Source organism: Hyla sarda, chromosome 2, assembly GCF_029499605.1.
Source record: "Hyla sarda isolate aHylSar1 chromosome 2, aHylSar1.hap1, whole genome shotgun sequence".
In the NCBI taxonomy this organism is placed as follows: Eukaryota; Metazoa; Chordata; class Amphibia; order Anura; family Hylidae; genus Hyla; species Hyla sarda.
Window position 1 is genome coordinate 294,508,110 of NC_079190.1, and position 12,516 is coordinate 294,520,625.

At 42.1% G+C, this 12,516-nt stretch overlaps 1 protein-coding gene across 3 annotated transcripts in view; it reads right to left on the reverse strand.

The window, feature by feature from the left end:
* Nucleotides 1-2,230: 2,230 nt before the first annotated feature.
* Nucleotides 2,231-12,516, reverse strand: part of SHISA4 (shisa family member 4) — a 33,004-nt gene continuing 22,718 nt past the window's right edge. For 2 of the 3 annotated variants that reach the window (XM_056557517.1, XM_056557519.1), the window contains exons 4-5: nt 3,022-3,351; nt 2,231-2,931 (exon numbers count right to left, since the gene is read on the reverse strand). In XM_056557517.1, coding sequence (XP_056413492.1) covers nt 2,897-2,931; nt 3,022-3,351 — 365 coding nt within the window. In that variant the 3' untranslated portion in view covers nt 2,231-2,896. The remainder of the gene's footprint in view (nt 2,932-3,021; nt 3,352-12,516) is intronic. The other variant, XM_056557518.1, reaches the window with a different exon arrangement.

A 12,516-nucleotide genomic window follows, 5' to 3' on the forward strand; every position in this document is an offset into this window, starting at 1 on the left:
TTGATGGTTATAGGAAGCGACTGATTTCAGTAATTTTTTCCAAAGGGTGTGCAACCAAATATTAAGTTAAGGGTGCCAATCATTTTGTCCAGCCCATTTTTGGAGTTTAGTGTGACATTATGTCCAATTAGCTTTTTTCCTCCCTTTTTGGTTTATTTCCAATACACACAAAGGGAATAAACATGTGTATGTTGAGGAAGTAGCTGAGGAAGGGGTCGAGAGTGATTTACCTAAGTACCTTGAAACGCGTTTAGCTCACCACCACTTTTTTATATATATTGCCAGCTTACAGTGTGTGCCAGCTACTGTGAGCCCGAAATAGCATTTTCATTTTAATATCATTATGATTCACCGTTCCTGCATTCCACTCACTAGAACATCCACTTGCTGTGAGACCCTCCATGCTGATCTGTCTCTCTGCTGCTAAATGATCCTGTGATCCATCTTCTGCGATCCACTAACTGCGAGAACCTTCCTGGCTGACGTCAGACGCCGCTGCCACGAGGACAACTATTGTGTGGCATACATTGGGTCCAGCGCATTCCGACCAGCCGCACACGCGCCCGCCAGCGCTCATCGACCAGCGAGAGAGAGTACCGTACGGACATCGCCACCACAGCACGAGACCATATTCAGGAATGGGTAATATCCAAACACTATTGCAACAACTTTTTTGGACATTTAAACACTATCACTCCACCATATAAAAAGACTGTTTAATTATCCGGATGTTCAGTAGCTGAACCTGCAACACACTTTATGTTTTATATGGATTTTTTACATTGATATTTATCACTGTTATAATTGCCAGTAACTTTTCCTCCCACAAGGGCCCTGTGTGAGGAATTTGTGCAATTTATATGACTTTTTATCTAAATAAAAAAATCTGTTTAATTGAAGCATGATCTTGAAAAAATATATTTTTCCAAAAAATGTATCTTCTACTCTCCTTGAGGTTTGGGCTACTTTTTGTACAATGTGTGAGAAATAATGTAGTGATTTTCCCATAACAACCAATCACAGCTCAGCTAACGAGCTCTGGTAAAGTGAAAGCTGTGATTGAATGCTGTGGGAAAATCACAGTTTTTTCTCTCACACAGTTTGATAAATCTGGGCCACTATCTCCAGCCTCTCTCACATACACACAATGCCTCCAGCCTCTCCACACACACACACACACACACACACACACAAAATGCCTCCAGCCTCTCCACACACACAATGGGGTTTATTTACTAAGAGCGGAGTGTAGTTTTCTATGTGGGTTTTGATTCCCGACAGGTATTTTTCCAAGGTATTTATTAATGTTTTCCTACATTTTACACTTTTCCCTACGTTTTCCTTTTTTTTAAAATAACTGTTCTGATCTGTCTTGTTCCCAACTCTAATGCACCACATTGTCTGTGGAAACCTTATTAAATATGTTACGATTTTTCAAAACTGTCTGGGACACCCTCTTTTGTCGGGACCATGCCCCCTTTCGCCCCGAGAAAAAAGAGTCGGTATCAAGTTAGTAAATCCCAATGCCTCCAGCCTCTCCGAACTTATCTCAGCCTCACACACTGCTTTGAACCTTACACACAAACACACAAAATGCCTCCAGCTTCCCAGTCACCCATATTGCCTCCTGCACGATAATTGCACCATGTAAAAGCACCCTTAGGCTATGTTCATATGGCGCAAATTCTGCTCTTCCACTCAAATTCCATTCTGCAAAGTCTGCTGTGGAATTTTAGCAGTTTTGCAGAATTTGAGCTGAATTTTGTCAGAATTTCTATGTGCTCAAAACACAGAATTCTGCTGAAATTCAAAGCCCCATTGAGTTTACCGGGATTCCACCCGGAATTCTGTAAAATTTTAAGAAATGTTCAATGTTTTTGCAGAATCCGGAAATTCTGCCATGTGAATGGGAAAGCGAAATCCCCATTCAATGCAATGTGAGTTTCCAAGCTAAATTCTCCGTCGGAATTCTGCATGGAAATTTTGCGGTGTGAACATAGCCTTAGACTGCATTTCCACTTAGCAGTTTTTTGGGAAAACCGCCACATCCATAAGTGTATTAAAAAAGAATGGGAAATATAGAGAAAGGACTTATACTTCTCCTATCTCATGGGTCAATTACTTGCTTTGGCTCAAAAACTGCAGTGTCAGCTTAAGAAAAAAACAAAACTGCTAAATGAAAGCGCAGCCTTAGAACCAATAGACAACATAATGCTACTAAACACCTAAAACAAACTTTCTTTTTTTATTATGACAGTAGCTGCTAGTACATACAAACAACGCACACATTAAAATATTTGTGAATTTAAGATTTAGGACACATAAATAACTCACCATCCTTTTTTGTTTAAACTTTTGACAGACAAAATGTAAATCACACCAGGGAATTGTAATATGCTGCAATACATTCAAGTGAGATCTTTCCTTCTGGTAACAAAATTCTTGCAGAACATTACTTCTATTCACATAGGACTTGCAAGGTTATGCTGTTGAACTGACAATCTATTGTTAAAAGCTAGTCATTTTTTACTTGCTATGAAACTATTCTGAAACCGGTGACTGAAACATATACACCCCACATTCAACAGATTAATAGGCATTATGTTAGTCCACAAGACTGAATTTATGAACTGAAATCTGTTGTTATATAAACAGGTAAACAATAGTAAAATAACAGCAATGCATATATTCACATGCAACTCAGTGGCATAAATAAAAGAAATGTGCCAAACGGAAGAATATACCTTCCTATTATATGGTAAACCATGGTTATACTGAAGGTTTGTGAAAAAAAACAAACTTAAAATAAATACAAGATATCCATCTGAGATGACCTGAAATCAATCCACAGAATGAGGAAACAAACTAATGTCATCCATTTTCACCTTTTATTTTGTCATAATCCCGGATGCATTGTATTTGGAGGAACTACTAAAGAAAAGAAAAAGAAATTGTTTTAATTACAGAGACTGCACATAGACATAGAAAATAACTGAATAAAAATATGTGCATGTGTCTTACCATTTGGATTGTAGGGAGGAGGTCCTGGAGGGTATACAGGATACTGGCCTGTTGGGCCACTTACTGGATATGTAGGTACAGGGTCATATCCTGGTGGAGATGGAGCAAACTTAGGGTCCCCTGGGTATAGTTGTTGCGGGGGATAGGGAGCCTGCATAGGGTGTGAAGGCTGCATGGGATATGGATGCTGCATAGGATAAGAAGCCTGCATAGGATAAGAAGCCTGCATAGGATATGAAGGCTGTGTAGGATATGAAGGCTGTGTAGGATATGAAGGCTGTGTAGGATATGGTGGTTGCTGAGAAATTCCTGACATTTGGGTTTCTTGCACTAAAAAAACAAACAAACAAAAAAAAAGATGTATGGACAGTTTAAAATGCAATTAAGTACCCAGTGTGCACTGAATAGACACTTGATTAAACTTTGTACTAATTAAGGGTATGTTCACACAGCGGAATTTCCACAATTCCGCAGAAATTCAGTTCAGCAAAGCTATCTAAACACAGAATTACACTAAAAAGTCAAGCCCAATAGATTTCAATGGGATTCCGCAAAATATAAAACTAGTCTTATTTAAACGGAATGTGGAAAGCAGAATTTCCGCGGCGGAGTGCCTGCTATTGAAATTCTGCTATCTGAATGGGACTGCAGGATCCCATTGAAATCAATTTGAAATAAATTATGGAGGAATTCTGCACGGAAATTCAACCGTGTAAACATACCCTAATAGTACAAGTCAAATACGAAACCTTCCAATATATCTTTTTAGAATAACATTTCTCTCCTCTTTACAATCAGGCAGGGAAAATTTAAGTATCTCTTTTGGTATCTCTATACAGTAGAATCTCCCAATAGCGGACACTCACGGGGAATAAAAAAAGTGTTCACTATTGGGAGATGTCCCCTCTTGGGAAAAAAGGCTTAAACATCTTTCTAAATGACCGAATACTGTTCTGTACTCACTCCAGAGTGTAATTACCTATAAAACACGATAAAAAGCCAAGTATAAATAATTTTGCACTGTAATAAGGCTTTAAAAAAATCTCAACAATATAATTAATTAGGAAAAGTAATGCCAAATCATTCCCCATTCCCTCATCCCCGTGTCGTATTCTTCTTATTTCTTACCTGGACAGCAGGCAGTGATGAGTGACGCTCCTCTGCGCTTCACTCAGCAAGGGCTGCCAGCAGTGATGAGTGACGCTCCATACGTCACTCATCATTTTGGGCCCTAAATGAGTGAAGCGCAGAGGAGCGTCACTCGTCACTGCCTGCTGTCCAGGTAAGAAGAACAGGGGGATGAGGGTATGGAGGAATGATTTGGCATGGGGGATAATTTGGCATGGGGATGATTTGGCATGGGATGAGGGAATGATTTGGCATGGGGGAATGATTTGTGGCACGGGGGGGGGGGGGGGGGGGATGATTTGGCATGGGGATAAGGGAATGATTTGGCACCAGGGGTGTGCTGGGGCTGCTACAGGGGGGTCCAGCAGGGGCCAGGGCCCCTCTGGGAACCCGAGCAACTTACTGGGGTATTGGCTGAACCTCCCTGACGGCAGCCCTGTGTACAAGGTAGAGCTGCCTCCTTGATGGCAGTCCTGTGTATAAGTCTGGTTGTCCCCTATTGGGAGTGTTTTGTCCCCTACTGGGTATCCACAACCGCTATTGGGAATATCCCCTATTCGGAGGGTGCAAATACATTAAGTCTTATGGGACTCTGCCGGGGAATTAAAAACTGTCCGCTATTGAGAGGTATCCCCCTAATGGGAGGAGTACACTAAGGGAGATTTCACTGTATCTCCCTATATTTTATGACTGATACTGGCTACATTCTAGCTATCAATCTGCATGTTTCATGACAGACGTAGCATAATGGTCCCCAATTGGTATGTTAATACCAATTTTTTTTCTCGTGATGGCTGTTATGGTCAAGGGATAAACTGAAGAGCCTATCAAGGAAATATCACAGAAGTGTAGATATGGAGGGAGATTTATCAAGTGATTTAGAATTCTTTCTTACAAAACTCGTACAAAAAGTTGCAGGTGCGCCTAAGCAATTTTTTGTGCGACTTTTGTGGGTAAGCATACCAATCAGCCCTACCTAAGCAATTTTCACTTTGCAGTGGTCGCAAACCCCCTTAAAAAGTTGCACGTGTACCAAGAACTCTTACACTGCTATCATGGGCAGTTTCCCTTGTTGGTCCGTAGTAAATGGGAGGGAGATCTGGGACACCTGTCGGATGAAGAGTGGACTTTCAGTTACATACCTCATTTTTATCTCACCCTAAGGCTAACAGACTGTCACAGCTGTTTCTTGTACACAAAGGGGGAGCTTTATCAAAACCTGTCCAGAGGAAAAGTTGCTGAGTTGTATATAGCAACCAATCAGATCGCATCTTTCATTTTTCATAGGCCTTTTCAAAAATGAAAGAAGCAATCTGATTGGTTGCTATGGGCAACTCAGCAACTTTGCCTCTGGATAGGTTTTGAAAAATCTCCATCAGCTTGTATAAAATGCCAGTGCTCCTGCATAGGCTAGATCTCTGTCCTGATTCCAATTGCCTCTGGTTTGGTCAGTCAGAGGTGTATTTGTTTCATATGGTGTGAGACTGTACTATTTTGGCTACTTTCCGGAGGAGAGTGACTAAGCTTATTCCTACAGTGTATGGTATTTGTGTACCATTGGAGTCTAAACCATGCCTGTTGGGTCTCATAGCATTTGGGTGGTATGTAGGGGATTGGGGGGGGGGGGGGGTAGTGCTTCACTTTGTCTACAGTGTAAAAGTGCTGCTGTTCAGTGATGGCGAACCTATGGCACGCATGCCACAGGTGGCACGCAGAGACCCCCATAGTTCGCCATCAGCCCATTCGGCACATCCCTGTGTCCCAAAAAATATTTTCGGGAGACAAGGATGTCCAGGTAACCTTTCTGCGGCACCGCGCTAGCTTTAAGAAGGCAGGGGACGCCGGGAGGTAGCGCACGCAGGGAAGTCACTGATGTCCTGTGCGTGCGCCCATAGCAATAGCAGAGCGGAGCAGAGCTGCGAGGAGGAGGATGCGCGCGCATGGTAAGTCACCTATATGTACATCATCTTCAGTGTTCCGACCACTGCTCCTCCGGTTCCTGGACCTACTGCTATGGCCTGTAGGCCATAGCAGTAGATTGTGACCCCAGACCGGAGGAGCGGTGGTCAGAACACTGAAGTGGGGCAGTACACCAGCACCTAATGTGGGGGAACTATACTGCCAACCTGATGTGGGGGAACTATACTGCACCTAATGTGGGGGGGGGACTACAACCCTAATGTGGGGTATTTATACTGCCAGCCAAATCTGGGTGTCAGACTATATGGGCCAGAATTATTTTAAAAAAATGATACTGTGAGGTGTCCATTTTAATTGTTCAAGCCAAAAACCCCATGTTGATTATCAGTGTTAACCCCTTAAGGACTCAGGGTTTTTCCGTTTTTGCACTTTCGTTTTTTCCTCCTTACCTTTTAAAAATCATAACCCTTTCAATTTTCCACCTAAAAATCCATATTATGGCTTATTTTTTGCGTCGCCAATTCTACTTTGCAGTGACATTAGTCATTTTACCCAAAAATGCACGGCGAAACGGAAAAAAAAATCATTGTGCGACAAAATCGAAAAAAAAATGCCATTTTGTAACTTTTGTGGGCTTTCGTTTCTACGCAGTGCATATTTCGGTAAAAATTACACCTTATTATTCTGTAGGTCCATACGGTTAAAATGATACCCTACTTATATAGGTTTGATTTTGTCGTACTTCTGGAAAAAATCATAACTACATGCAGGAAAATTTATACGTTTAAAAATGTCATCTTCTGACCCCTATAACTTTTTTATTTTTCCACGTACGGGGCGGTATGAGGACTCCTTTTTTGCGCCGTGATCTGAAGTTTTTATCGGTATGATTTTTGTTTTGATCGGACTTTTTGATCACTTTTTATTCATTTTTTAATGGTATAAAAAGTGACCAAAATACGCTTTTTTGGACTTTGGAATTTTTTTGCGCGTACGCCATTGACCATACGGCTTAATTAATGATATATTTTTATAGTTCGGACATTTACGCACGCGGCGATACCACATGTTTATTTTTTATTTTTTTTACACTGTTTTATTTTTTTTATGGGAAAAGGGGGGTGATTCAAACTTTTATTAGGGAAGGGGTTAAATGACCTTTATTAACACTTTTTTTTTACATTTTTTTTGCAGTGTTATAGGTCCCATAGGGACCTATAACACTGCACACACTGATCTCCTATGCTGATCACTGGCGTGCATTAACACGCCTGTGATCAGCATTATCGGCGCTTGACTGCTCCTGCCTGGATCTCAGGCACGGAGCAGTCATTCGTCGATCGGACACCGGGGAGGCAGGTAAGAGCCCTCCCGGTGTCCGATCAGCTGTTCGGGACGCCGCGATTTCACCGCGGCGGTCCCGAACAGCCCGACTGAGCAGCCGGGTCACTTTCACTTTCACTTTAGAAGCGGCGGTCAGCTTTGACCGCCGCTTCTAAAGGGTTAATACCGCACATCGCCGCGATCGGCGATGTGTGGTATTAGCCGCGGGTCCCGGCCGTTGATTAGCGCCGGGACCGACGCGATATGATGCGGGATCGCGGCGCGATCCCGCTTCATATCGTGGGAGCCGGCGCAGGACGTAAATATACGTCCTGCGTCGTTAAGGGGTTAAAGGAGATGTACGGCGCAGACTTTTTCTATTCAGTCCTGCCCGGGCTGCAAAAAAAGACAAAACAAACTTTCACTTACCTCCATATGTTGCTCCGGAGCTCCGCAACAGCTGATCGGTCGGCCGGGCTGTTTACTTCCTACTTCCTTTAGCCCGGTACATCACACGGCGCTTCAGCCTATCACCGGCCGAGGTGGGACATCGCTGCGGCAGGTGATAGGCTGAAGTGCCGTGACGTACCGGGCTAAAGGAAGTAGGAAGCAGACAGCCCGTCTGACCGATCAGCTGTTGCGGAGCTCCGGGGGAACATATGGGGGTAAGTGAAAGTTTGTATTGTCTTTTTTTGCAGCCCGGGCAGGACGGAATAGAAAAAGTCTGCGCCAGACATCTCCTTTAAATTCCAGAATTTCACATGGTGTCTGCAAGTGTGAAACATCCCTTTGTCTGTGTTTATATTAACCATTTTATGGCTCAGATAAGGGCATTGGAATTCAGGTCACTTTCAGCTCAGGGGTGTATATTATATGAAAATACTTTTCCTTATATTATTGATAGTAGTTAGATATGCATTATCTATCATTATTATTAGGATTATTTTTAGTAGCATGTTTATGTTATGTGGTCAGCATACCATTTATAACCTATTTAGTTTTCCTGTATCTATAAGTTAGTATGTATGTAATCTGGTGGTCTGATTTCATCCCATGAATAGAGTCTACAGTTATGTCTTATCTGATAGATTTATAACTGTAAGAATAGACAGAACTGAGAATCTATTCATTAGTTAAACTTGGGAGGGACCATTAGGCCCCGTTCACACTACGGAATTCTCGCCGCTGAATTCCGCGAGCGGAGATTCCGCCTGGTGGCCGCCGGCGAGGATGCTTCGGCGCTAGGGCCGCGGGGCACTGAGCCGTCACCATTGACGGCTATGCAGTGCTCGCGAAATCCGCGCAAAGAATGAACATGTTCTTTCTTTGCGCAGAACAATTTCAGCAGCGGAATTTCCGCAGTGTGAACGGGTCTCGCGGAAACCCATTCACACTAATGTTAAGTTCCCACCGCGGAATTCCGCTCATGGAATTCTGTGAGAATTCCGTAGTGTGAACATGGTCTTAATGTCAGATTCAGATTGAAGACTTGGGAAAATCCTGAGATGTCTGCTGTGTGTATGTTAGATGTTGAAATCTAATCCAGCTAACTATATTTATTGGCCATTAGTTGGAGAGATGCCTTGACATGATCTATCTATATCTTAGGTAATGGCTGCAAATTTTTAAGAATATATTTTAGCAACTCCTGGACAAGAGTGCCCTCTCTGGTCAGTGAAATAGTTACATCTGGGCGAGACAAGGGCCTAGCATGTTTTTGTTCTAGAGACGTGATTGGTTAATTTCTTATCTGATCAAGATTGGTTTTAAACTGTAGTGGTGAGGGGAATCATCATCCTTTGTTCCTTCTTGGGAGAGCATCCCGGATTATCTTTCTGTGACTGCTTAGTGGACAGGCTGATCCCATCTAACTTGATTGACCCACTGGCATTTCTATTTTGTGGTTACTATAATAGAACTTTAATATCTTTTGATTATTGTTGTTATTGTTGGCTATTCTATAACAGGGAGAGTTTGTACTTAAAGAGTAGCTCCCATCATTTATTTATTTATTTTTTGTCCCTGCCTATTACCCATCTATCCCTAACCCCCTCCCTGCCTTTAATTTTTTTTACATATTAAAAATGCTTTTTTGTCTGCCTGGCAGTGTGCTCACTACCAGGCAGACTTCCCCAGCAGGCACTACGTCACTGATGCCTGCTGGGGCCGAAACTTCCGCCCGTAGTTCACCTATACAGGGTGCCTCCAGCTGTTTCCCCACTGTAACTCCCAGCTTGCCCTGACATCTATTGGCTGTCAGGGCATGCTGGGAGTTGTAGTGGGGGAACAACTGGAGGCATACTGTATAGGTGAACACCAGAGCACATATCCCTCCCCGCCGCGCAGCCCGCAACTCTCCCCCCCCCGCCCCGTCGCGCCGCTCAACTCACTCCCCTTCCCCCTAAGTTCACCCAGAGTACCCCCTCCCCGCCGCGCAGCCCGCAACCTCCCCGGCCCCGCCGCTCAACCCACTCCCCCTCAGTTCACCTATTCAGTGTCCCTCCAGGCTTCCCCACTACAACTCCCAGGGCATGCTGGGAGTTGTAGTAGGGAAACTGGAGGCAAACTGTATAGGTGAACAGTATACATAATACTTGAACATATACATAATAGAGTGAACATAATACTTTACCTTGTCCCCGAGCCTGCGCGTGTCCTCTTCCTTCAAAGTGTTCACTTCCGCCTGTCTGACAGGCGGGAGCGAGCACAGCAGTGATTGAATTTCGACTCGTTGCCAGGCTTCAACGAGTCGGAATTCATTAGTGACGTCACTGCTGAATGCATTCGGCCACTAGGAGGGCGACCCCTAGTGGCCAAATTTAAAAGTGATTTTAAACTGTTTTAAAATAACTTTTTTAAATTAAACTATATTAGAGATATGTTGTAGTACTTAAGTACTACAACATATCAATTTTTTTTTTCATGACAGTGCCCATTTAAGGTAATTTATATCTTCCTACCCATAACTTGTGGATGAATTTATAGATTTCTGTCCAGGTATAACTTTAGTGAATCTGCAGACACTGACATCTATCTGAACAGAATAATTTTAATTGTACTTGTGATTCATATTTTCCAATAGAAATAGTCCCAAATTATCGAATTAGTAAGGGACATTCCCCTCTGCACAGCCATCAATAATTTATATGTTATCATTTATCAAGGCAAAGTTTAATTCATAATATCTCTAAGCGGGAAAGTCACTGTTGCATGTATTAACATATATTGTATTTAATATGCTCATTCTTATGTATACCAACTGCATATATGCTATATACTGTTGATATCTATGCTACCATCTTGTGATCAATTTTTAATAACACTGTGAACTAGGGTGGTATACTCCCATCTAGTGGGCAACTTTAGGTATTGCTGTGACTTAGTTTGGTATAATGACATCATATTGATCTGCATATTTTATATTTCTATATTTTAATTAATAAATTGTATATCTATTTTTTTTACATATTTTATTGTTGATGTCTTATTTGTGCAACGATATTCCTATCTTCCAAATATTAACGAATAATAGAGGTATATATTGTGTCGGCCTCTGATTATCTAAAATTTTTTATCCGCGGTCCTCATATTTTTATTTTTGAGAGATAAAGTTTATTACTTTATCTTCCTCGCGTATAAATTATATGATATGGGGGAACTACAACCTAATGTGGGGGGGAACTATACTGCACCTAATGTGGGGGGAACTACAACCTAACGTGGGGAGACTTATACTGCCAGCCTAATGTGGGGGAACTGTGCTGCCAATCCAATCTGGGGGAACTATAAACTATCAATTAAAAAAAAAAAACAAGTTTGGATCATTGAACTCTGTTATTGTGTTCTTCTTTTAAAACAAAAGATGTTAATTAGTTATGGCAACTGTAGGAGTTGTTTTTTCTAAACTTAAACCTCAGTATTGTGATTTAATTGCTGGGATGGCACTTTGAGGGAAAAAAAAGATGGTGTGCATTACGGTTTGGGCACTCGGGCTCAAAAAGGTTCGCCATCACTGGTCTAGTGTAAATGAAAATGTCAAAAATTGTTGCACAATAATGTAATTGCACCTCAATATTTTTACCCCTTAAGGCCCAAGCCCATTTTGACCTTAAATGGAACCAATCATCAGATTTTACCCTATATAATGCTTGGCAAAGCATTATATAGGGTAAAATTGTTGTCCTCACCATCCCCAGGGGACGCTCCTGCCCCCAGGGATGGTGAAGATATGAAGTTATAAACTAGTCACCGCCGCCGCCGTAAGTAGTCACCTGGGTGGAGAGCTCTTCTCACCAACTCCCGTTCTTCGGCCGGGAGCGACACCCCCTCCGCTTGATTGATGGTCCGCGTCATTGTTCCGATCACTGAACAGACGGAGCAGAGCGATGACGCGGCCCGTCAATCAAGCAGAGGGGGCGTCGCTCCCGGCCGAAAAACGGGAGTAGGCGAGAAGAGCTCCCTGCCCAGGTGACTACTTACGGCGGCGGCGGTGACTAGTTTATAACTTCATATCTTCACCATCCCTGGGGGCAGGAGCATCCCCCGGGAATGGTGAAAATAAAGATTTTACCCTATATAACGCTTTGCCAAGCGTTATATAGGGTAAAATCTGATGATTGGTTCCCTTTAAGGACCAGAGCATTTTTTGCACATCTGACCAATGTCACTTTAAGCATTAATGACTCTGGGATAGTTCTACTTATTAATTTGATTCCTAGATTTTTTCGTTACATATTCTACTTTATCATAGTGGCATATTTTCGTCGATACTTGCATAATTTCTTGGTGAAAAATTCCCAAATTTCATGAAAAATTTGAAAATTTTGAATTTTTCAAACTTTAAAGCTCTCTGCTTATGAAAAATATAGACATAACAAATAAATTACATATTGATTCACATATACAATATGTCTACTTTATGTTTGCATCATAAAGTTGACATGTTTTTACTTTTGGAAGACAACAGAGGGCTTCCAAGTTTAGCATCAATTTTCCACAAAATTTTTATTTTTCAGGGACCAGTCCAGTTTTGAGGTGGATTTGAGGGGTCTTCATATTAGAAATACCCCATAAAGGACCCCATTATAAAAACTGCACCCCTCAAAGTATCCAAAATGATATTCA